The 26,748-nt window shown below is 38.8% G+C and overlaps 1 protein-coding gene across 1 annotated transcript; it reads right to left on the minus strand.

Annotated features, from left to right (window-relative positions):
• Positions 1-26,204, minus strand: GFRAL (GDNF family receptor alpha like). The gene is made up of 10 exons (XM_059843307.1): positions 26,126-26,204; positions 23,155-23,289; positions 17,187-17,345; positions 15,299-15,688; positions 14,521-14,577; positions 13,532-13,859; positions 11,325-11,584; positions 8,229-8,327; positions 3,194-3,275; positions 1-2,169 (listed from the first exon to the last, which is right to left on the minus strand). Exons 1-10 carry the CDS (start codon positions 26,202-26,204, stop codon positions 2,082-2,084), a joined length of 1,677 nt encoding a protein of 558 aa, XP_059699290.1. The 3' UTR covers positions 1-2,081.
• Between the last annotated feature and the right edge of the window lie 544 nt (positions 26,205-26,748).

Here is a 26,748-nt window from a genome sequence, read left to right on the forward strand (position 1 = left end):
GAAATTCCTTTATTTAATAACTAACACCTAGATACAATTGACAGACTATTTTGTACACATGGAGTGGAGGGAATGTACTTTTCCCATTAAGCATCTAAGTAATCTCTTAAGAGAGAGCCTGTGAAATTGCAGAACAACACAAGAGCCACTAAATATCTTGCTGCCTCTCAGAGTAACATACCTTCAGTTTCAAATACATTTTATATACTTGTTTGTGAGTGTGTGTGTGTGTGTCTAAGCACATATTTGAGTTGGATTTCTCGTGTCTAAATGTAAGATAGAGGAAAAAAAAAGTTTCTAAGACAGAAGGTAATTTTTTGTTTTTGTTGATTGAGGTTTAGTAAAATCTGAATTTAAATGTATCTCCTCAAATTTTGTGACATGGAGGATTCACTTGTTTTGGAAGTCAGACTGAAAGCCAGCAAACAGTTCATTTCAAAAGTACATTTCCTGTATAACAAAATGTTTTTATCCAACATATTCTCAACAGTATTTTCAGTTTGAAATCTTCCCACTTCACAGTTTTACAGTGAAGAATATGAATATAGCACTTTGGTGAGAGTTAAGCCAGATGTTGCAAATTGCTGGACTGCTAAAGGAGATCTTTTTAGCAAAAAAACTCTCTGTTTCCATATTTTTGTCCAAATGCTGATTTAGTAATTACAGAACATTTGATTTCAAAACAAAAAGGACTTTCTTTGGTTTATGCAGATAATAGAGACAGAGAAAATCCATGTTGTAATAATTGTTTAAGATTTCTAAGCCTCTCCCCAACAGAACTCTACACTTGAGATTTTTGCTCTGCAGTAATAATTTTACAAGCTCTCAAAGCCAGAAGCAAGAGTCACATAGAAGAGCAGAGATTCTTGCTTTTCTGATCACATTAATTTCTAGTCCAAGATCTGTCATCTAGCAGTAGATGTAGCCCTAGATCATTGGTCTCATGGTCAAAACTGGAGGTGAGTTACATTAGTGATAATTCAAACAAAATTAAAACTAATCACCGTCAAAATAAAGTTAATTAATCAAATGCTATTATAACAAGACAATACAATGTGCTATTCATGGTAACAGCTGAATGAGAAACAGCAGTCCATTATTTTGTGCTTACCAGAACTAGATTGTCACAAAGATTTAGCAAAGGCAACTCACTGGTAGTAAATAGAAGTTTAAATCTAGCAAAGCAAGTCAGCTATAGAGAGAAATCCAGAGCTCATAGCCACAGAGTGAGATCCAGAATGGTGTTCAGGGACCATGGCTCCCAGAACAGTGCAAGGGGACAATTAGGCACTTCGTGTCTTGCCTAGAGACAATGAACAGGAAACACAGATGGTGAGATGGGTCACAGCTTCTCTCTTGAGAAGCAGGCACTGCAGCCCCAAGCAAGTGACTTTCTCCACTGGGCATTCAGGCCAAAAAAATGCTTTCTAAAGTTATTGTATTCAAAGTGACAAACCCCACTCATTTCTTTTAGAAGCATATTGGAGGAGAAACTAAAGACATTTTCAGCAACAACATTTTGGAGTCAAAGCATTTTTCCAGAGAGTAATTTTAGTTCTTAAGGGGGTTGTAATCCTGGTCTCTTCCTACCCTGCTCCACCATCAAACCACAGGCGGCTTTACTGTGACTGCTGCTTCAGGTACTTGGTACCTGGGGGCCAGGTATACAAAACTGCCTCATATGTGCCCTTTATCAGGTCTCTAAAATGTTCCTGAGTGGATTTTTTAAAAATTTCTTCCAGATGAGTTGAGATCAGAAAGGGTGGGCTTCAAAGATTGCCATTGTTGATACAGCATTTATACCAGTGTCATGTGGATCTAAAAATGTAGGAAATGTACAGCTCAGGACAGATCTGTGAATCTACACAAATAAGAGAGAGCACAGTTTTACCATTTTTACCCCTTTTTTTTCAGCTTTTGAAAGGCTAAAAATAAGCTAATATATATAAAAAATATTTTGTATGCTTAACTACAAAATTTCATAATTTATAGCAGTTTTTCTAATATATATTTTATTATCACATATGTACAACAGGCTGGCTTTCAGGAATAACCTTAAAAAGCACAAGCAGCAGAGTAGTTCATCTGTGACTTTTATAATGGGCCATAAATGTTTCAGAAGAATGGTCTGGTGAGGGACTTCTTGGCTCATATTTTGTTCTGCAGGCTCTGAAAACAAAGAATGTGCATGTATTTAACAATAAACTACACAGCTTTTAGTTTGAACTCTGGCTTAATTGAAATCAGTGGCAAAATTCTCCTCTTTTTATGGTGAACACTGTGGTATAAAATAATCCCCTTCATTGTTATTAATGCATTGTTCTTTCTTCCATTTTCTGTATTCTTTAAATCTGAATTTTCTTTATATGCTGATATTTCTGTAAATGCAAACCTAAAGAGAAAGCCTCTGTTCCCATATATCCTTGACTTGCTTTTTACATTTTTCTACAATTCCACTTTGATCTGCCTCAGAACTTAATAATGAAATTTGACCCAATATCCCTCCCACTATATATAGCTCCTGCTACATCATGTTCTGTAACCTATCATCTGGCAGTGTAATTCTTGAAATCTGGCCATTTAATTTGGTCCAAGAAAATGTATCATTTAAGAAAAGGCCATGTTCCTTTAACTAAGTGAATGCACATTTCTGTTTTCTTACCAAGCATTGGTGTATGGGCAGTTTCTCACACAGAGGGAGGGAGGGAAGGAAGGAGAGAGGGGGGAAAGGAAAGGATGGCAGGGATGGTGGGTGTTGTTTACAGACTCCTGTGAGCAAAAATGGCATTTGGCAAGAATATTAGCTACAATAGCAGCATTCAAGATTTGGTTTCAAAATATGTTATAATGCTGAATATTCTCATTTCCTTTTTGCATTACCCCTGCCTGCTATGGGGCTAGGAATGTAGTCTCACAGAATTTCTGAATTCAGATTTCACCTTCCCCTGCCATGGGACAGGAAATGAAACCTCCCAAAGCCTGGGATCTCTGCATGAATGGAGGGCATTGTAGATACATCTCGTATTTCACTCTTCCCTGCTGACACCCACAACGTCAGTTCTTTCCATCACTGGGGCATGCTGGACTGTTTTTAAAGACAATCACAAGGTCCACCTTTTAACTAAGTCAAAACATTTTATTTTCTGTTTTCTCGATTTCCTAGAACCAGTGATTAATATCCCTATCAAATTACCTGATCTTTAGGAGAGTCAACAGGACTATTCCTAGGATGAGAGCTATGCAGGAGGAGTAAGCAATAATGTAGACAGTTTCACCTAAAAATAAAAAAAGAAAACAGAAATGAAAACTTTGCTTTTTTAGTAATAAGAATCAGATTTGAGATCTATATTGGAAATCATACATATGTGAGCTAAATTAGCTATCAATTTTGACAAGGGAAAGGAGGGAAAAGACCTAGATGTATGTCAGTGGTAGGAATAATTCTACCTTTGCCATTTGACCCAATGCAATTTTCAGTCTTCTTTTAGTAAATACCAGCTCCAATAGCAATTCATATGTATAGCAGTACCTTTCACTCTGCTGTAGGGGAACAGTTTGTACTATGATTTTTATTTTGGGATATTCTCCCTTTTGATTTTGAAATGTTAATGTTATTCTGTGAATCAGAGCTAAATTGGCTGTTACTTATCAACTAGACTTATTTTTCTTTTTCACATATTACAGTAATTACAGTGTGGAGCAATGCTCCACCTAGAATCAAATTAACATAAAATGGGATCTAACACTGTTTTTCTGAGCCCCATTCGCATTGAGTTTCCTTTTTCTGTTGGGTTTCTCACGAAAAAAGTCACTTTGGTGGCTTATGTGCTAAAAATTCCACCTGCTGAAAAACTGGGAGCTGTTACAAATTTTATTTTCCAAAGCAGGAGTAACTCTTTTTCCCCTGATGTAATGAATCCATTGCTTTTGATCAAATTCTGAAAGAAACACTTCAGTTGGAAGTGCAGTATAAGCCCTGGGATGGAGAGGTGTGACAAGTGGCAACAAATGCAGAGCCACAAGCATAAAACATGAGGCCTTTGTGTGACTTTCCTGATTCTGTTGTCTTTGTACACTCAGTAAGTTTTATTTATAGAGGTATTCAAACTCAGAGGGTCTTAGCTGCTCCCGAGCTTCTCCGTCCTACATAGCCAGTGAAACATTCACTAAGGAAGGGATGGATCCCTGACTCAGCTCTGAGCCACTTCTCTGGGCTGTGAGAAGGCCATGTTCTGGTCTCTGAATAAGTTACCACTTATTATGTGCTCCATGTGTTATGTATATGCACACACAAACCCTGCATGAGACATTTCTGTGTGCTCTGCATCCATGCAGCAGGTGAAGTGTATCACATAATTCAAGCACAAGGTGGTATGGATGCTGGAGCAGCCCTGGGAAGAGAGAGAATAGTTTTTCCACAGCAAGGAAAACAAGGAGCTGAGCAGGGTGTTGGACCCGCCTGGCTTTCATTGTAGGACTGTGCTCACTTTTTCTCAAAAAACTACCCCAAGTTCAAGTTTTCCAATGTAAGAAAACGAAAGCAGTGATCAAACCACCAAAATTTGCACAAATTGAATGAATTTGGCTTTCATACATATTTGTGCAAACTGAATCATTTAATCCAGTAACCTACTGGAAGATACTTAATATGGTGAATTTTAGAAGAAAGAGGTCTATCTGAGAGAAGGACTGCTAATAACATATTAAAAACTACATCAGCAGTTGGTGTAGCTCTCAAGTTACAGTGTTTCTTTAAGATGATGGGTTTTAGCAGAAGAGCAATTTGTAGGCCTTTTTTTCAGTTTCTGAGTCTTAGCTGTACATGAAGCTATTTTTGAAAACTTTTTACAAGTGTAGGAGCAGTTTTAGGGGCAAAAGTTTCTTACTTTTTTTGAAGTGGAAAGTGGCTTTCACACATATTTTAGGCAAACAGAAACTTTCAAAGTATGTTCCCACAAAAATCATTATATATAACATTATATATTGTACAGTCATGGATGCCTAAAAATGGGCAAATAAATTTTCAACAGAACATTGTGATCTTTGTCTTATAAAATTTGTAAAAGATGCTTCATTTCAATCAAACAAAACACTGAGATGACCAACTAAATTTTTTTTCTATTTTTTGGACAAAATCTGAAAAAATGCTATGTTTTTGATGAATTGCTGGTAAAAGAGATGGTGATTCAGTTCTATCAGGAACAAAGAGGGATTTTGGTGAATCTTACTCTATTGTGGATGCACCTGCTTAGGTATAGCTAGTGCAAATTCATCAAAGAGATTAATCCCAGCCTCTGCTCAGAGGTTTCTTGGCTACCTGCAGTTTGTCACGGGCTTTTTTCTACATTTATAAAACTGTCAGGCTGACAATGTTTGATACCTTACACATTAAAGGCACTGGAGCTGAACTAATCTCAGTTCCCACAGCAGCTGGTATACGTATAGATAAACCCTGCCAATTACTTGTTTATCTAAATACTCTACTCCTCGGTAGGAAATATATGATAACACAACAATTTAAGATGAAATTTCAACAGTTTTGGATCAAGACCAATTTTATTGTATTTCACAAGAACAGGGTAAGTGCTCTGTATTTCTAGCTTCCTCTTCCATAAACAACCCACAACTTATCCTCAAAGCTCCATGGTGATGAAAAGAAATCCTTATTTTCCCACATGAATCACTTTTCAAACAAAGTGCAGGAAGCAATGTTTTAAATTATTTGGATCTGTAAAGTCACTGATATCACTTTCATAGGATAAAGCCAAAACCAGGCTGAAGATGCATAATTAGGTAGGCATATTAGAAGTTTAGAGAAATGTTATTTGGTTTATAACTTTTTGATATTGTTTCCAAAATGAGATCAAATTCAAGTTTACAGGAAAAGTCTCTTTAACTTTTATATGGTTCTGACTCTGCCCACATCACATCTTGCTAACAGAGTTGTATCGGCCCAAAGATGACTCTGTTGGCCTGTTCTCTCCTGAGAATGTGAATGTGTTTAAATCCAGTCCAGATTTTTACAAAATCCTGGTTTCACATTTTTTACACCAAACCTGGAACAATAATTTTTCAACTTCCATGGTCCTATTTATTTACAAATATATTTGAATATATGTATAAACATTTAGGTTTATTACTTATTGTGAATGACATATTCTATTAAAGCAATTTTTTCCAATGGGACGTTTTGCAATGCTGCTGAATAAAATAGAGAAATCTAACTGGTTTTTGAACAGTAAGCTATATTTTAAAGAATAAACCTAAGAAAGAGCTGAAGATACACTGAGTTTCTTCTGAGCATGTTCATCTGTAGATGGCCATTCATTTCATCTGGTGAAAGAGTTCCTTGTAGCTTTCAGTGACAAACTAAGTTAAGGATTCTTCTGAAATTTTAATGTAGAGACATCAGCAGATTTTATCTCATGTTTTTTGAGCAGAAAACAGCCAAGAAGCAAATGTCTTCAACTGTCTTCACACACGTGAAAGGCCATATTTGACAACTTAACAGTTTTGCCTCTGTGCCCTGAATTCTTTTTGGGATTCGATTTCATTAAAGATAAATATTTTGTAAAGATGATAATTCCCTTTGCAGCCTGAGCAATGCACATTTATTAGCGTTTTAATCTAGGACACTGAGGTAGATTTTTGGCAGTGGGATTTATGAAACAATTTGCATTATGGTTTTTACCATCAGGCAGATATCCTGAATCAAATTCTTCTTCTTGACCTGACTCCCTATGAGACTTTTATGGCTTAAAGTTCCCATCTCACATACATGACAGCTACAATAGAAAGAATATTTTATTGTATGGTTTAGGCTGGTCAGCATTCTTTTTACTTTTCTAAAGCTATCCAAAGTTCTGTTAAGGCTTCAGGGAAAGTAGGTTTTTGGAAAGTATTCAGACTTCAATGTGAAAAGAATTAACTGGGTGCAGGCTGCTTCTTGCAAATATTTATCTGGATCTCTGGGTAAAATGAAAAATGCATTTTACCCACTGAAAGGGTCAGCAGTTAGAACTAGTCACAGGGGTGCAAAATCTCAATTTTGCATTTTCTCACTTAGTGCAGTATTTCTTGTATTATGACTTGCATTGTTTAACCTCTAGAGTCTCGTTCCAGCTAGGGATTCAGGCTCCCTCTGCAACTGGCAAGGAGAAGTCAATACTTTCAGCAAATGCAGCCCAAAAAGATTGGACTACTCTTCCTTTGAGGGTCCTTGACTTTCTTCTCTGGCTACACAGAGCACTTGGATGACATGCATGATTCTTAAGTAACTTTAATGCTAACGCTACAGCCAAATGCTTAATTATGCACACACAAGTCTCAGGAATCCCATTCCCTTAATCCATTTTTATATCCTTTTTGTCCCTCATCCAGGTTGCCCACTTCAGCAATAGTTGAAGGATGGGGAGGTTAGAAGTCACTTCATTTTCTACTGCATGCAGAGATTGAATTATTTTTTTCACAGTCAAAAGTGTTCTGTAGGAGCAGTTCTGGGAACTAATTTGTAGTATTAGTCTGGAGAATTGTAATCTGCCCTGCACAAGGTAGAACAGGTCATTCTCATTAGAGGTGATATTTGTGCATTAAGCTCTTTAGAGTTCTCACTCTGTAATTGGGCCCCTCAAAAGGAAATATAAAATAATATTATTTCAGCAATGAAAACATTTGTAAATTAATTCAATATCCTTTAGCTTTATGTTGCTTTATTTCTTACTGTAAATGCACAGAAAGAAAAGTAGCAGCTCTAATATAAGGAAATGATAGTTGCAGTTCTTCAGTACCAAGGGGTACTGTGTGCTCTCCTGTTGTGTAAGAAGGTAGAGTCTGATGGAGTGTAACACAAACCCCTTCTCAGATCACTTACTGTGGCTTCTAATTTTGTTGCTGTAACTACTACAGAAAGTCAAGAGAGATAGAAGTAGGTGTGACATCAAAGATAATAATTTGTATTACACATTATGACTACTACTCTCTAATGACTGCACAGAGAGTCAGGCTCTTGCATGTTTAATATCTTGATTTTCCTCAATTATAATACAGTGATTGTGAGACATCTATTTCAAAACCATTTGTCAGAGTAATTGGTTCAGTCTGATTAATTTTATTTAGTGGATATATGAGCTAAGCCAAATATGAAGGAGCAACAGGTCGAGCTCACTTGCCTGAACCCACCCAAGGAGAGCAGTGCTGAGGAGATCATGGAGTGACTTGCCCAAACTCACCATTAATTGCAGAAGAATGGAGCTGTGCTCCAGAAATCTTTTCCCCTGGTATTTCCGTATTAACCCAGTGAAAACCCTTCTTCTGAATAGAAATTTGACCTGGGTATTGGAAAGAAAATATTAATTTAAAATATTACTTTAAAATAATAATAGAAGTGCATATTGTTTGATATTTTGTTAACAGCCACATAATTTTAAAAGGGAGCTATTTAAAAATACTGTTTAGTGATATTTGAATGAGTGCATAATAGTTCTTCCTGTTCCATCTGAGTTTTTCTTATGGATGACAAGCATGCTTTGAAAATACTCTCTGCCACAAAAAAAGCTTAAATTCTCTTTTCACATAAACTGTTAAAAAAATAGACCCACCAAAAGGATTGCATCCACCAAACCAATAGTGGTAAGAAAGGGGTAGCAGTCTGAATAATTTCTACAAGGCAGATTTTATTCCAGCTGTGTTGTTAGACCTCAACAAATTTTTTCAGGAAGGCCTGTCCTCTGAGTGGGAATAATTTCATGAATATATCTGAAAATATATATCTTCTGTTGAAATGAAAAATAGGAGGTTTACTTAAGTAAATGAGGTTTACCTAAGTAGTATAGTTTAAGGAGTAGAAGGCTAAACCATACAAGTATACATCTGCTCACTCACACAAACAGCAAGCTGAGAAATTTTTGTAATATAAGAAAGGCATACATTTGCAGCCTGGAACACTGTCCAAATAAAAATGGACTAAACCTACCTGTAATTTGTTGTTTGTTTTTTTTTTTCCTATGAGATCCAAAAGTACAACCGAAACTAAAAATATTTTGGAGACCTAAATTTTTTCGTTCCCTCACTGACATTTTTTCTTATTCCCGTTGAGACACCAATCCTACATTGGCAATGATCCACACTGTGCTTCTGTTTCACACAGCAGCAGTCAGTCACAATTTTTTGCCTTTTACTGGGTCTGTGGCCATTTCAGTGTGAGCATGGCCTCGAGAACAAGCACTTGTGGCAAAGGCAGCGCCATGCAAGAGTAGGAAGGTGAGATGGTGTAAACACCTCTCACGGGTCTGTTCACACCAGTTCTGGAGGCAAAGATCCCCTTTCTCAAACCCTGGGTGTTTGCCTATCCAGAAATGTTTCAGAGTTACAGATCATTGCCATTGTAAGAGTGAAAGTCAGCCAAAGATCACCACCAGGCCAGAGGAATAAGTCAGCACGTGGGGTTGGGTGGGCACTGTAGCCACTCCACATCTCTGTACTGCCACGCAGAGAATGGCATTAAAAACATGCTTTATAATAAAACCCATAACCACCACCACCATCAGTTTAGCTGCATCACAACTAGATATCTAGGGAAAAGAAAAAAAAAAGCAAAAATTACAATTAGCTGGGAGTGGTCTGTAGAGTAGGTACTGGTCCACCAAAGGCCCTGAACCCCAAATTCTTTTTTGTTTAACTACCAGGAAATTGTTGCACCACACAAGAAACATAAGCTTCCATTCTTCAGTCCCAAAAGTTTCAATCACAAAAACCCTCAAACCGTTTTATCCTGAGACTGCTTCAGGGAATGGCAAAAGCTCGTCAGCAATTATTTGATTATTCAGACATGAGGATCTTTTTTTTTTGCTTTATAGGTTAAGAAATAATTAACATGATGATGTACTCACTCATTTGGACTGTTAAATTCAGCCCTAAAGCAAGAAAGCAAATAATATTCATCAGCAAAATCACTGCTAGAAGTCTCAAGTCTAAGTGTGTTACATTATCACTTTTCCAGGGGAGTTGTTACAAGATTTTTAATATTTTCTCAGAGTCTGGATTTGAGTAATGATTAAATAAACTTACAGCAATGTTTCAGCAACTTGATTTTAATTTTTGGGTAGCCTTTGAGTGACATGAAAAAAACCACACCCTTATCAGCAGTACCATTTTGGTTTCTAGAACTAAGAGAGTAGCTGCTTCATTCAATGAAATGCATGCACACAATCCAAAAATGTTTTCAAAACACTGTCCATCAGGTAAAACCATGAAAGAACCATTTCTTTTCATTGAAATCTTTAGGTATCATTACCCCTCCCAAGTAAGTTTAATGTATATAATTTTGGAGTATACATGTAGAAGATAGCTGGCACAGGGCATGATACACCAGTGAGTTACATATCCTAAGGGGATTTATATTGCAAAATAGTTGGTGTGATAATTCAGAGATTTGAGGAGAAGAGAATACTTTGGTTTGTGTTCTGGTTGATGGACCAGATGTCTGCATGCAGCTGGAGCACTGCAGAGGCTGCAGAGGAACCTTCAGGTTCAGTTTATACTGCAGGACACCAGGAACCACCCTGTGATAGAGAGCCACCCCGTGATGTGGCCCATGACACAATAAGTGGGGACAAAGAGGAGCTTTGCTCTGAAGGCACTTTGCAGATTCACACTAAAACATTAATATTTGCTCCCATATTGCCAATTATTGCATTAACAATTCTCTAAACCAAAGGCTTGGAAAACACATGTATATTTGACAAAAATATTTAGTTAATTTAAGTACATGAAAGTCATTACTGGATCTGAGAAAGTACTTATATTTCATCTCAATTTCACCCCATGTTTTTACTGAAGACCAAATACCAAAGCCTCCTTTAAATAATTGAAGCTATTTTCTACAGAATGAATTCTGTCGCTAAATATGTGTAAGGTTTACTAATATTCAAGCTCCAAAAAGAAAAGAAAAAACCCCAAATGCTACTTTGTATTATTTGTAAAAACAGTGTACCAAAGCACAACATTAAGCCAGGAACAGGATGACTTTGGACTTTTCTAATCTGCATATTAATATAGACTTTAGAAATTATTTCTTTATTTAAGAAAATTCAAATAATGAAACATGTAGTCAATTTCATTGGTTTACTACTATTATAATTTTTTCCCCATACCAGGAGAAGAAAACTCTATGCTCAATTTTTGTTTTGATTTGGGTTTTAAAAAATCCACAGTTAGAGATCTTGCTGAAACCAGTGGTAGCAAAGATATAGCAAAGATTTGATGTAAATTAGGATCTTAATTCTCCTTAAAACCAATTATTCTCTAAAGTTGTGAGTGTTACTCACGTAAATCACTGAAGCAGGATTTGCTGTGCAGCATGTGGTGGAAGAGCTCACACAAAGGCTGCTCCAAGGGAGGCAAATTTTGGCAGGTGCACTGCGTGTGCAGCATCGTGCCCCAGCTGCTGACATAGGCTGCTTTGCAATCAGCGGTGGCAGAACAGGGCACGTCATCCTTGAGCAAAGTTTCAAGACAAGCTTCATCATTATAACATTTTTTTGTCACATGTCGCCAACACTTTGACCGATAAGTTGTGTATTTTTTCCTGGTAGGGAAAAAAAAAAAAGAAAACCAAAAAAAGTGTACAATGACACTTTAACAAAAGTGATTTCATAAAAAGACATTTAATGAACACCAAGGGAGTGTATTTCCAAGGTACCACTTAAGCCTTAAAATTTGCAATATTCAGTGATAGCTGACATAAGTTCTGTTCTGATTTTGAGAAAGAGCAACTGCACTTCTAATCAGCACCTGCTTCCCTGAGTCCAGAAAATACAGTGTCAATTCCAACAGTTTTAGATACTCAGAGAAGAAATGTGAATACAGGAATTAGACCTGTAATCCCAATGAAACCACACCATGTGCTGTTCTAGTGGATCTGTTTTTGAGCAGCGTGAAGGAAGAATAAACATTCAACTTATTTAGCATTAAATAATCTACATCCAATGTCAACCCTTTGGCCCCCCAAATGCTAACACAATACAAAATGTCAAAGGCTCAGGAAAAAGTACAATTCAGTGAACTTAAAGATAAATTGATAGCCAAGATCAATTACATTAATTAACTTGTTACCCAGCTCAATAATCTCAAATTATTTCCATTTATTTGCAGTTGGGTTGGAATAAAATTGGCCTTTAACGCACTGTATATGACAATAGAAAATATCTATTATAAATTAATTTAAAAAATGCAGATAATAGTTAAAAACAAATTTATCATATTAAATTTTAGGGAATGATAAAGGTAAAGCCTAGTATATAGTACATTAAGTTATTAAAATATTCTTCCTTAATCATAAATGTTATTATATGTTATATAATAACATACATGTTATATTTGTTTTTAATTTGCTATTGATATTGTGTAGTAGCCACAGGAATGTCACATGGAAAAGCATGGACTGCTGCAATACTAGAAAAAATGGCTAGAAAATTTTTGCAAATGTTTTTATTACACAAGCAAAGATCTCAAAGCAGATGCCACCTCTGTTCTAATGCAATTATTTTCATTCACCTCCTGATTTATGGATGTGACCAGCTCTAACTCACAGACTAATTTTGCTAATTATATGCATTTATTGTCAGTGCCAGGAAACATTAATGCTCCCAAAAAGATGGGGAATTCAGCCATAATAACATTACACATCTATACATGTACAGACATACATTTATAGCCCTTTGGCCGTTCTCACTGACATTAATCTGAGTAATCTGCACAAAACCAAAACCATCTCTTGGCCTCCTGGTTTATTGACTGAAGGTTAATTTGAGCAGAACTTTGAGGTAAAATTCAAATCTAATCCACAAGGGGACCACACAGAAAAACAAAGTGGGCCAATTCACTGTCCTTAAAAGAAGGCAATTAGGATGAACCACAAATATGGGTAATCCTGTTGCACACTTTAAAAATATAAAATTAAACTTTGACAAGGCACCATCCTTCATGAGTTTGTGCATGTTTCAGGCCAGATTTTTGAAAGGTTTATGTGAGTATCCTTGAGATGAAGAGAATAAGAGAAAAGATTTTCGAAAAGGCCAAGAAGGTTGCATGGCTGTAGGGTACAAAGGGTCAGACTCTGCCCTCAAAAGGTAATTACTTTTACCAGACAAACTTTGTCTAGTCTGCTACAGAACATGGGCAAACTGCTGGAGGGCAAAGGTGCAGACAGGCAGGTGTTGTCTGAAGAAAGGGGTAATGAAAATATGCAATAGCATAGTTTGTCCAGCAGAAATGGTGTTAAGTGTCATGATAGAGGCAGAAGAAAAGCCCACATTAGAATCCAAACCTTTCTGAAAATTAATAATTTCAGTTTACTTGTGGGATTACTTCTGGAATTACCACAGTTGGTCCAAACATCTATGATGATGTCAAACACAGCAGATACACTGCAGAAAATAATTTTGTTATAGCTGGGATATATAGAGTATAACAAAAATGGTTTGACAAAACCATGATTAAAAAGCACCTCAGTGGGCAAAATACTTCTACTCACCTGCACAATTCATTCTCTTCACAGATCTGGATTATATTCAGACATGATGGGGGTGGAACTACAGTAACTGCACAGGGCTGGCCATGGAGAAGTTCCTTGGCTCTGTGGCAGGATTCATCGTGCTGGATGCAGTCACAAAATATCATCATTTGGGCCACTTCAAAAGGCATGTTTCGATAGAAGAACCTGATGGCTGCTTGACATCCTTCCATGTTGCACTCCTTATTTACTGAGCAAACTTTTAGGTACAGGGACAGCTGTTTGTTACACACTTCATCTTCAACACACTCCCTGTTCACATCCAAACAGCTCCTGTTTGTTGTGTGCGCTAAAACCAATAACAGCTTTTAAAATAAAATCTCAAGAAAGTTTTTCTCAAGTGGTGACTGGTAGGTGTCCTGTCTACATAATTCCAGTAAATCAAGCTTGATTCCCAAAACTCTGATCCTGCTCTTCCTCCTTTCTTGCTTCTTTTAAGCCCGTTGAGTAACTTCATGCTTCTTTCCTGCACTGCTTGCACTGCTCACAAGCAACCCTCCTGAAAGAGCTGAAATCTCCAGGGTGCAGTCTTATGCTAGGCTAAGTAATAAGTAATGAAGAAGAGAATATAAATGGCCTTTTTGTGCTTTTAACATCAGTTTAGGTATTTCGAGACTGTGAAATAAACCTTCCAAAGATATCTAGAAAGATATCAAAGAAAATTCTAGACCCTAAAATGTTTATGGGATAAGATTTGCCTCTGTAAGTTTGACAGAATCATGACTGTTACCTGATTTTATTTTTTTTTTTATCAATTACTTGATTGTTATCTGTTACACTTTTGGGTTCTTCTTTACCCAGTACCTTAACTGAAGATATATTTGGTCTATTTACTCCCTGCTCATCCATTTCAATGATAAGTATTAATTTTAACCTGAAGGTATGTTGTACACTGTCTGAAAATTGACCTAAAATTATTTATTAGGATTCATGAGTAAATTCAGACTTACCTTGTTTGGAGAGAGCAGATAAACCCCATTGTAATTTTGTTTCCATACTAATATTGTCTAGAAGAAAAAGATACAGGTGCAGGCATAAATTGTAAGCAACATCTTAGCCTTTTAACTCTAAGGTATTGACTGTCTTGCTGGCATAGTGCCAGGAGTAAAAATAAACAAGAACAAAACAAATTAGTTTGACCAAGTAAAACCCACTAACAAATTCTAAATTCACTATTACATATATTCATAAGTTTTGGGGTCAAAGCACAGTTTATCAAAGGCTGCTCCTAGCATTTTTGACATAATTAAAGATCCTATGGACTCAAGAAGAGTTTTTTAGAGCTTCTCAGAGCATTATAAAGTCAGATTTTTTATGACTATGTAAAAGCCAGGGGAATTAATGTGTTTATCAGTGGACCAGTTTTCAAGTTCACCTAACTGCTTGTCATGACCTAAAGTCAAGGCTAGCATGCAATTATTGCTATTAGTAAATTATTTTTGTTGGTCTTATACTGCTTCTAGTTATAGTGAGAAACTGAAACTGACTGATTTAGATGAGGTTGTATCAAATTAACACCTTGAAGAACAACAGTATTTGCACTCACACAATCATGTTGTATCAGATTCTGAATTTATTTATAAATAAACCTCCTAAAATTATAATATTTCCAATGTTGAATTGCAAATGGGCAAAACCCCCTCTTTTTGTAGACTGTGGACACTACTGCCAGGTACAAAAGCATTCAGACAGCTGGAAGAGCGATAACTTGCACCAGATTTTTCTCACCATCAACATGAGCATTGTAGTCATCATCACTGCCATCATGTTCACCAGCTCCTGAGGCTTGGCTCTCCTGCGAGTACTGCAAACAGGGGTTGTTAAATATTCCCTTCCAGATTTTAATGCATCTCGTCTGGAGCGGCTCCGAGCACGTGCACGTTCCCAGAACTGTTTTCCTCAGTTCTTTCCAGGCTAGCAGGCACTTCCCAGGCCCGGGGGAGCGGCAGGTGCCCGCAGGTGCCTGGCAGGCGCGCTGGAAGCTCCTGTGAGCGGCAGAACAGCGAGGCTGCTCCCGGCAGCGCCGCCTCGCCACGCTGCAGCTCCGCAGCTCCTCGGGCTGCCCGGGCGGCCTGATACCCAGTCCGGTGTCTGGCCTCGAGGGAGACTCCAAATAGTCTGCAGAAATAGGTACAAACAGAGTTATAAATCGAATGGGCGAGGGGTCATCCTCACAGCACAAAACCTCAGGAAAAGGGTGCTTGTCTTATTGCATTACAGTGAGTGAAACAGCCCTAGTTTAATTCTGAGCTGTGTGTAAACACAATAATTCCAGTCTTAAAAAGTAATGAAACTTCCTCATGTTTAGTGTATGCTGTTAGCTGTATAGTACAGTCCACTCTAACAGTTCAGCTGAAAACAGTAGTAAAAAATCCTCACTAAAATTACTGCATAAAGAGTTTAACTTCACATAATTTTGACCACCGACAGTTTGGACATATCATGGATTATCATCTTAAGAAATGCATCATTTTTAAAGAGAGAATGACAATTGCAGAAGACGGTTGATTCATTACCTAAAATAGCAAATTAAGTTAGACTGGGAGAATTGCTCCTGAAAGTGCCTAGCTGTAACACCATATGCTGTCCCTTGTGGGTAAAGTCAACACTTCTGTAAGTCCATCCAAACTTGTTTCTATAGTGGTGAGAAATCTAATCTCAGCTGACAAAAATAATATAATATTACGTTATTTTGTTACTGTTCCAATGACATCAACATTAGGTTTCAGATACCCATCCTTCTTTTTTGAGGCAAGGAGTTTGAGGCAGATCAGGATGATGATATTCCCGCTGCAATAAGGCCATGCAGTCCAGTTCTGTATGAAAGTCTAGTCTAGTACTATGATGAATGCTGTGTGATGCCAGTAGGGTGTGATAGATCAGTGCCAAGAATCACTTTGAAACTCACTTTGCAGACTCTCATTCACTGGCTTTTATCTCTCTTGTGTCAGCTTTGCTAATCATTATGCCAGGAGACTTTGGACCAGAAGCTGCAACTTCTTCATGTGCTAAGCAATTCTCAATTACAGAGACAGACTTTCTGCAGGGATGAGAGTTCTCAGAAAAATAAAAATTAATTGAGGGGAGTTCAGCCCATTGATTACAATAGAATTTTTAAAAGATGCACTCTATATATTATGTACAGCTTTATGCAGGTGGTGACCCTAACCCTAACCCCAGCCTCTCCTGGATGTAGTGAAGGTCCTCCTGCAACACAGTGGGACACAACTGCTCTCCTGTGCATCCCCATGCACTCATCCTCCCATTCAGAAGTTACTGAATGTGTCTATATACACAAACTAGATCCAGTGGCTCTCAAATTTCCCTGGGCATTGAGTAAGCCTCAACACACATTGTGTATTCACTCTTGCTTTCCAGTGGATTCAACAAAAGTTTTAGAAGCCATTTGAATTTCTCACATGCATTTTATTGCTTTTGTTTGCAGCATTTCTTTCATATGCATGCTGGATCATGAATATCACAGAAAAGACAAGACTAATTTTTTGGGGGCATTTATCAGACTTGAGAATATGCAAAGCAAGTTGAATCCACTTAAAATGGTGGTTACAAAGTTACTGGGTTTGGTCTTCATAATTACAGCTTTATGTTCAGTTACCTGTATTAATGGTGCACAGTTTCCCAAGCAAAGCTGTGATGCTACAGATATGGTCTGTAGTGCAGACACACTTTCTAAATTCTGGGTATTTGTCAGCCAGGACCTGGATTATTCTATTACATCCAACAGTGTCTTCTGCCTTGCATCTATTACCTAGAACTCACCATTAAAATTATAATTTCATTAATGTTTATGAATGCTTAAGGGATATGGTTACATAAAACAATTCAATTGAAGAAGAAAAATAATATGCTTTGCCAAGAGAAGATGGTTTGTCATATTTTACAAATTTTAAATAATATTCAAAGTAATATAATAAAGCTGTGGATACAATATTGACTCCTTTTATTTGATCTAATCCATTGCCAGAAAATCTGCTCTCAAAGTAAATAAAACCTTAAACTCACACCTTTTATTTCAGGCAGGTCAGGCACTGAGAGCAAACTAAAAAGGTGCCTAGGAGTGGAAGGGGCACAGCCTGAACTGAGAGGCTTGTCTTGGTCCTGTGTAGTAGAAATGAGGTGCCTGGTACAGGGTCAGGAACACACAGGGCAGGCTTGAGGCATCACTCTGTGATGGAGTGAGAGACAGGACACAGAGGGCAGACCCAGCCCCATGATAATGCTGATGAGAACCCCAGGCTGAGGAGATGCTTGCTCTAGTCAGATTCTCTCTCTCATGTGAGGATGGTGCAAGCTTACAAATGCCATTTGGATATTCCCTTGAATCCCTACCCCACAGAGCAACTTCACTGCCTAAGTTTAAGAATGACAACAAATTTAAAGCAGCCCAAGAATAGTCTGATTTTTAGGATTTTTAGAAAAAAAAGGAGGGAGAAGTTAACATAAGAAAAAAAAGGTGCAGAAACTTTTGTTTGCTGGCCCAGTTTCAAGTCTGTTTGCATGTGCCCTTGGACTCAGTGGTAAAGACACTCACACAGGATGTCAGGTCATATTTCCCACATACATGTGGTGAAAATAAAGGGCAGATACTGGTTTGTGGTACAAAGGTAAGTCAATCAACCATGTGATTTCTGAGCTAAAAACTTCTCAAAAATATTATTGTTATGATGTTAGTGAGATTGTGTGCATCCTCAGCAGATCTGCTGATGACACCGAGCTGTGTGCTGCAGTTGGCACACTGGAGAGAAGGGATGCCCCTGGAGGGACCCTGGCAGGCTTGAGAAGTGGGACAGTGCAAACCTTATGATGTTCAATGAAGCAAAGTGCAAAGTCCTGCACCTGGGTCATGGCAATCCCAGACACACCTGCAGGCTGGGCAGAGAAGGGATTGAGAGCAGCCCTGCAGAGTAAGACTTGGGTGCAAAGGCTGATGAAAAGCCCTGGGCTGCATCAAAAGCAGCATGGCCAGCAGGTGGAAGGAGGTGATTCTACACCTCTGCTCTGCTCTCATGAGACCCCACCTGGAGTGCTGCATCCAGCTCTGGTGTTCCCAGCATAAGAAGGAGTGGGAACTGTGGGAGCAAGCCCAGACAAGGGTCAGGAAGTTGATAACAGGACTGGAGCTCTTCCCCTACAAGGACAGGCTGAAAGTTGGGGCTGTTCACCCTGGAGAAGAAAAAGTTGTGTTGAGACCTCACAACAACCTTCCAGTATCTGAAGGGGCCTAAGGGAAGCCAGAGAGGGACTCTTTGTCAGGAACTGGAGTGACAGAACAAGCAGTAATGGGTATAAACTGAAAGAAGAGAAATGTACGTTAGATTTTAGGAAGAAATTTTTTACTGTGAGGATGGCAGGGGTGGTTGGAACTAGATGATCTCTAAGGTCTCTTCAACCCTTAACATTGTATGATTCTATGATTTATTATTGCTTAAGAAAGTTACACATTACTTAAGAATATTACAAATGAATCTATTTAATTTAATTTAGATAAGTTTTATTTTGTGAAAACCAGGATCTACCTTGTCAAAACAGGTATGTGGATCCCCAAACCAGCACATTTCCTCTCTTTAGCTCATAGATATTAAATGCCTCACAATATGTAAGAGAGGCAGTATGTGGTTCACAATATCCAGCCAGGTCACAGGGCAGCATGAGCATTGGTTTCAGCCTACTGAGCACACAGACTGATGTCTCTGCCCTGCAAATGGTGCTGCCTGTTTCCTGCCTGGCTGTTCCCCCAGGTGTGGGGCAGCAAAGACTCTGCACTCCGTAAAACTGCAAAGCGACAAGTCCTGTGTCACCAGCACCATGGGCAAGCTTTGATGTGAGCAGAGCTTTAAAATCACTTCTATGTTGTTGACACAAACAGCAGTGGAAGGCAGTGGAGACAAAGCTCTGCAAGAGGTAACAGTACATTTTACCCCTGCCTGAAGTAATGAGAATCAGCTGTTCCTGACTTCACACCATGTCCTGATCCCCTATTTTCAGGCAGTCTCTGCATTGCCCTTTCTCCATCTGCTGACTAAGGAGGGTTTGGGGCTATATCAGATAATACACTACCAGTGGGGAATGTCACAGGCCAGCAAGAGCTGCAGGTCCCTGCCTCTGCTCCCACTCCAGCTCTTCCATCAGCAAAGGAGGTGATGGTGACTGGGATTGCCTGTATCTCTCCAACCTCATCTTCAACTTTCCTTCTGCTTTTTCAGAAGAAGGTCATGACCCCCGACCCTTAGCCCTCACAGTTCCAGAAGTCAAGGAACTCAGGAGATTTATTGAAGGTTGCAGACATAGGATACTCCATAAAAACAGGATGGAAAGGATGAAGTGACATGGCCCATGAAGATGAGTGTGTGGATATTTTACTCTGTATTTTATCAACTAAGTAAGGGATAATAAAAGAATTTCAGGAAAATATATTCCAGTAGAAAGAGAGCAATAAAGATCAGGAGGGGCTGGTGTAAAAATTAGCATGTTCACAAAATTTATGACTGTCTTTTTCAAGGTCCAGAGTAGACTTCAAGGGCGAAGGTGAGTAGAACTAGAAGAATAGACCCCCATACCCTGGTATATTTTGTGCAGCACCCCAGCCTCACTCAGCTCACCTGTCTTCATAACTCTGACAAGTGGTGGCTAGGAGTCAGGGGCTGTGTTCAGTGACCTCACCGTGCTGAGTCAGCACCTGACAGCTGGGGCTGGGGGAGAGGCTGTGGGGCTGCCAACATGCAAAGGGCACAGACAGAGGCAGGAAGCACATCAGATTTATGGGGCTCCCTTGCATGACTTCTTGAAAACTGTGTGGAAATAACCTATTATCAGTATTGCTCTGTTTGTATATGGTATTGATTCAGCTGTGATGAACAGCAGAAAATATTTTATTACTGGTTTTCAATTATTGTTGCTTTACCAGGGATTAGTTCTAGGTAATATATTTTATCTTATACATATGCTTCTAAGGCATTTACAAAAAAATGCTCTCTCAACCTAATATCTGGCAGTCATTATTCATAATTTTATTTATTTATAGGTACACAATTCATGTATACAGGACCACAGATAGACATGACAGAATAGAAGCTGACACTCCCAGAGTGATAGTCTCTGCTTTTGCTTAATCAGCTCTTCAGTCATCTCAGTGGGAATTTAATTTGAAGACTACAGGGGAAAGTGTGAGGTTTTCCTGTTTAGCATTGGTGAGACCATAGTTTGGACAGACCTCCAGAGATCCTTCCAACCTCAATGAGTCTGCTATTCTAGGAAAAGTAAACTCATCCAGATCTAATTCAAAATGCGATTCCTTCAAATGTAAGTGATCTGAGTTGTTTTTCCTTTTGAAAACTTTTCCTGTTTCCCATTCAGAAAAATAAAGACCATTTATACTTATGGCTAAATCAGAGTTCAGAAATGTCTTTTTTTTTTTTTTTTTACACTGAAGTAACAGAAGGAGAACAAACAAATAACCAATCCCACAAATACACCATAAAAGCCCAAACCTAAAAGTCTTCATTTAGCAGTGATGAAACTCTTTTGTTCTTTTCAAAATGAAAAATTTTATTTCATCAAAATTTAGTATTTCTATCTTTTCTATGCTGACCTGGAATCTGATTCATAGACATTTTCACACTCTGTTTTTTATTTTCCACCATATTTTGGCCACAGAGGTGAAAGAAGGACTGGACCCTGAAGATTATAAACTGAGGCTCTGGAAATGCTGCTGGAATAGTGGGGAAGCAGTGATGGAAAATTTGACAGAAAAAGGAGTGACTTAGGCAGTAGTTTGGAGAGTGTTCCCAGACCTGCACTGAACAGCAAAAGGTGGAGGTCTTGTTAATGTACACACTTTGAGATTACAGTCTGATGGACAGAGTTATTGAACTTGTACCCCAAAGGAGTTTAATTATAATTTGTAGTTAGGTTTTGCACAAAGAAGTTAAGAGAACAAATATTTACCCCATTGTCTATTGCCTCCAAGTAACATGTTTGTGCTCAAAGGACATTTTTCATTCCTACAGCATGAAGTTTCTAGACTTGCTCATGACAGACATTATAATGTTACTAATGATGCTGCTGGTAGGTTTTCTGTCACTGTTTCTGTGGGCTGCCTGAGAGGTTCCACCAGCTGTCTGACTGGATTTCCATGCTTTGGGATCATGGTACCTAATAAGCACATTTAGTATAATTTGTCCTAGACCCAACACAATGTCTGAGTGCTCTGCAATGCTGGAGAGTCCTTGCCAAAAGCTATTATCCTAAGGGAACATACAGATGCAAATCCAAACAAGCAGTCACAAGAATGATTATTTCTGGAAGGTTTCTCTAGTCTTGTTACAAATATCATTAATATCAGTGAATAAGTACATAGAGAGAGTACATAAGGGAGAGAAATGTCATATTATGGGACAATGTCATACATCCAAAGCGGGTGCCACAGAAGTAATCATGCTGGCCCACTTCATCTGGCTGCAGGGTATCAAGATTAACAGGCTACAGAACAAATATATATCTTTGTGGCAAATAGTCCTGGTGCTAATGTGTTTGTGAATTATGTGAGAGAAACAAATTCAGCTTGTTCTGTTTTGGTTCTAGAGAGCTCGTCTTTAGGGCATTTGAGCCAGAAAGTACTGCATATTCCAATATTTTTTTTTTTCTAAACAGCAGCCATATCTTTTGAAACTGTTTCATTTCACACAAAATATTCAACAGATCAATAGAACATGGGCTGAAGCCCAGCTGCTTTGGGAACTGTTGTAACTGTTATATTATCATGTACTTTTCATTTATTTCATCTGTTCTTTAAAGTATTCAGGCATTCTATGCAAAATAGATAAGTATCTGGAAAAGGACACACTAAGAAAGACTCCAAAGAGAATTTTCTACTCTAATTATTTTAAATATTGTCTTGTGACTTGGGACATTTGGGACATCAAATACAGACAACAGATCAGACAGACAGAGGCATTCATTCAGGTAGCTCATGCTAGAGGTGAATGTTTTATCTGTTTCTTATTCTAGTACAATAATTAAAAATTTCTTTAAGTGACTAGTATGTTGTTTTGGGTATTGTGTAAGATTATAGAACCACAGAATTGTTTAGATTGGAAGGGACCTTCAACCCCTCTGCCATTGGCAGGGATGTCTTCTGCTAGAACAGGTTCCTCAAAGCCCCGTCCAACCTGGCCTTGAACACTGCCAGGGAGGGCGCAGATCAACTCCTCCAAATTGTGTAAAACAAAGTTGGAACTTCCTCTCCAGTTGCACACAGGCTTTATTTAAGAGGATCCCACAAAAACCTAATTTTTGCTGAGGTCAGACATCTTGAGTTGATTCAAGGTCTGACTTAGTTTATAGCCCAGAAATTTCATTTATCACTTGGAGAGAAAATGTCACTTTTACTAAAAGTAGCATTGGCCATTGCAAAGGATTTCAGAAGCTCATTGTCTTTTGCCTAATTTTTCTCTTTAAAATCTCACTGACTGCATTTAGTTACCACAGTGATATTGTAATAAACTATGAATATGCAATAGCATATAGCAATTCAAAATTAAGGTGTGTACACCACACAGAATTACCTGAAATATTGCAGGCATCTTCAACCACATTCCAGACACTCTCACATCCGTTTCCAGCATTAACACATTGCTCCTTCAAGTGAAGACAGTCAGTAGTCTGGACAGTAGATATACATGTGAAGTAAATGAACAACACTGTAAAAACAGAATATAATGACTATTTAAAGCAGTAGATACTGTACTGACTCTTTTCCTTTAAACATTGATTTTAAAAATTTAATTTACTATAGTTTTTCTATAGATTCAAACTTGCTATCAAATTAAATTTTAGCAGAACAAAGTTTTCCTCCGTTTTGCAACTGGAAAATTAAATGTTCAAAGTTTCAGTGTGGCATATTTTGCATTGGTTTTACCCCAGTGTTATAATAGTAACCATAGGTATATATGACATTGGTACATGGATACATAGAAATTGCTGAAGTTCTGAGAGCCATAATAAATTACAGAAAGGAAGACAGTATAAAATTCAGAAGAAACAGTACTTTATTAACACGAAACCTCACCAAGCTAAGCTGTTTAAGAATTCCTGTGAATAGAGTGTGTGAAAGATATTTGACAACTACACAACTGTTAGATAATTATGTGATTTTATTTTATAAATACAGTGCTCTTCACTCTTTTTATTTTTACTTCATAGATGCATCATTTCTTGAAAGCAACCCTCACATATATGCCTTCATCTGCTTTCCTGAGTGCATTGAACCTGCTAATTACTTTAAAAAGTTCTGAAGGTTTTAAGGTAAATAATTTTAAAGCAGCATTGCCTGTGACTTATCAGTAGAAAATTAAATTGCCTTGTTAAGAAAGGATAAATCAGGTGGAGTTTAGCTCTTTCATTAACATTCCCATGGTAAGACAACCTCTAATTTGTAATCATGTGTCTTTATTTTCTATAAAATGAAGTTTCAGTTACTGATTTCAGGCCTTATAAAACTACCTGCTGAATACTTGATGTAATTTCTTTAGTTGCTGAAAATCACAGCATCACTCTGACAAAATACCTTTTTCTACGTGCCCTGCCCCCCCCCCCCCCCCCCCCCCCTTCCATGTTCAGGTAAGTTCATGTGGAATTTGAGTGGTTTCCAGTACTGTTTAATCCCTTAAACATCATTTGCAAAAAGCATGAAATACTGCTGCAGGATTTGTTCAGACCCTACCTGAAGGAACCAACCTTTTTCAATTATACATTTTAGAATAAGAAATTATAGATCAAATATCCCTCCTGATACCCTTATGAGCCACTGTTTAGAGGTGATGCCATCCCTTCTGGAAATTATTTACCAGTGATATAATAATGCTACTGTAGGGAATACTTTCTGGATGCATGTTGATAAATATGAAGCAACATTTAATACATAATAATTGACAGGTGCAACAGCATCTAGTGTGCCTATGAGACAGCAAAGAGGCCACATGTGCTTATTATAGCTGGTGCTAATCCTTCCTCAGTTGTGCATATTCCTGGCAGGACTGGTGGTTATTTCCAGCCTGAAACACTTCTAGGCTGTGTCTGTCCATCAGCCTTGAAGACATATTGACAGAAAAAGCTCCCATCTCTTGGCCTTGAGGAATGTGCAGCTGGCCCTACCCATTGGGACAATTAGGGCTTATTATGACCACATTTTAGTTCTAGGATTGTCTGCAAAAGGTCTTTCTTATTTTGAAATTATTCACTATTTATTCAGATGACAGAAAAAAAAAAGTTGCCAAATACCTTACAGGGCAAAATGACTGCATATATAAAACAATACAAAATTATAAACCCACAAATTTATTAAGAAAAGATATTTTGCTGGATGACCATTTATCTATTTTTTAGGTTCTTACACAACAGAAGATTTACTCATCTGACTAGGATTCACAGCACAAAGTCTCTGTGCTTTCTTCCTCATGTTCAGGCAGTTTTCAAGGACCAGTGGCTAAGACAGTCAAAACAGGACTGACTGCACAGCCTTCCTGCTACTTTTTAGGGAGTATTTCACACTGCTGCTCATTTTGAACCTGCCTGGAAACTGGGCCCAAAATAGGAGGTGATGTTTTTGCAAAATAAAGAGGTGAGTAGCATAATCTATGATTTAAGGCACTTCAGCTGAAGGAAGGGCTTCTTTAGGTCTAATGACACATTATGGATGAGTCTTTGATTCCTCAGCAGTAAAGGGGGGGGAAACTGCCAGAAACCTACATGAAACAAACTGTCCTATATGACTTTGAAGTCCAGGGCACTGTAGCTTCTGCAATTTCTTAAACTGACAGATATTACTTTAGTTGCTCTCTTTATTTATTTACTCTGGTGTTTGGAATACTAAGTGATTCTGCATAGAAGAGTTGAGGGCATCTGAGAGTTAGTTTGCAGCTAAAACTTTTAGTGACAAGAAGACACACATTTAAATTTCTACAGATGTCTGCATTTTTATGAAAAGGCCTATTGATTCACTGGGTAGGTGTAAAATTCTCTGTTCTGTGTAGAATTTGGTGCCTAAAGTTAAAAGGAGGCAGAAAAAGAAACGTTTTAACACCTTCATTTTGCAGATTGGGAACTGAGGAATGGAGGAATTTCCCAATTCTGCAATCCTAAAATAATGTAAATAAGTAATAATGAATATTGGGAAAAAAAAGCTGTGGTTTCTGTCCAGTGGCAAGAGCAGTTGGACGACAAGCTCCAAAGGCAAAATGACAAGCTACAACTGAATATACTTTGAATATAGTTGAAAAATGATGAAAGACAACTTTATTTTAACAAAATGGGGCAGAACTACCTACGGAATACTTTTAACACAGAAATATAAGAGTAGTACACCACACCCTTAGAGTAGTGGGGTGTTAAGGAGGGAAGAACATGTATGAAGTATACAGTGAGGAGAAAAGGAGAATAAGAAAAATTGACATACAACATACTTGTCTCATCATGTTCACCTCCACTAAATCTTTCTGTGCCAGCTTTGTTGATTTTCCCCCTTCTCTCCACTCAAACCCGAAGGAAGGGTCAGCAGCCCTGTGTGTAGCACTGGCAGCGCCCAGCGCTCCCCACCAGCCGACAAGCGGCTGCTCATTCAGAGCAGGTGTCCCCGCCGCTCCCCTCCTTCCTTCCCGCCGCCCTGCCCCAGCCTGGCCGCGGAGCTCCGCCGCTCCCCCAGCCGCTCCTCGGGGCCGAGCCGCCGCCACCCCGGGGACCCGCGGGAGCAGGAGCCGTGCGGAGGGAGGCAGGGATGGAGGGGAGGAGGGGGCGGCCGGGGCCGCGGGTCCGGCGGGGCCGGAGCTGCCCGCCCGCCGCACTTACCGGGGCCGAGGAGCACGGCCATGGCCGTGGCGCTGCCGCTGCCGCCCGGCGGGGCCGCAGGTGCCGAGCGGGGCCGCCCCTTCAGCACCGGCCCGGGGACAGCGCCCGCCGGCCCCGCCCGCCGCTCCGAGCGCGGCGCTGACAGCCGCCCGTGCAACGCTGCCCCTGCCTCTGCCCACCTCCTGCGGCCAGGGCACGGAATGAAGCTTCCCGCCTCCGGGAGCGGCCTCGGCTGCCACTGTCACACCCTCTGCTTACATTTCTCCTCTTGCCACAAACGCTGAGCCGGACTGCGTCCAGATGACACACAGGAGTTC

This window comes from Haemorhous mexicanus, chromosome 3 (genome assembly GCF_027477595.1).
Source record: "Haemorhous mexicanus isolate bHaeMex1 chromosome 3, bHaeMex1.pri, whole genome shotgun sequence".
NCBI lineage: Eukaryota > Metazoa > Chordata > Aves > Passeriformes > Fringillidae > Haemorhous > Haemorhous mexicanus.

Coding starts and splice junctions, on each gene's coding strand:
- GFRAL (XM_059843307.1), bottom strand. CDS start 26,204: ATGAGCAGCCGCTTGTCGGCTGGTGGGGAGCGCTGGGCGCTGCCAGTG. Junction 23,290..26,125: donor GCTGCTGACCCTTCCTTCGG/GTTTGAGTGGAG, acceptor CTGTTTTTACAG/TGTTGTTCATTTACTTCACA. Junction 3,276..8,228: donor CCATTCTTCTGCAATTAATG/GTGAGTTTGGGC, acceptor TTTTATTTTTAG/GTGAAACTGTCTACATTATT.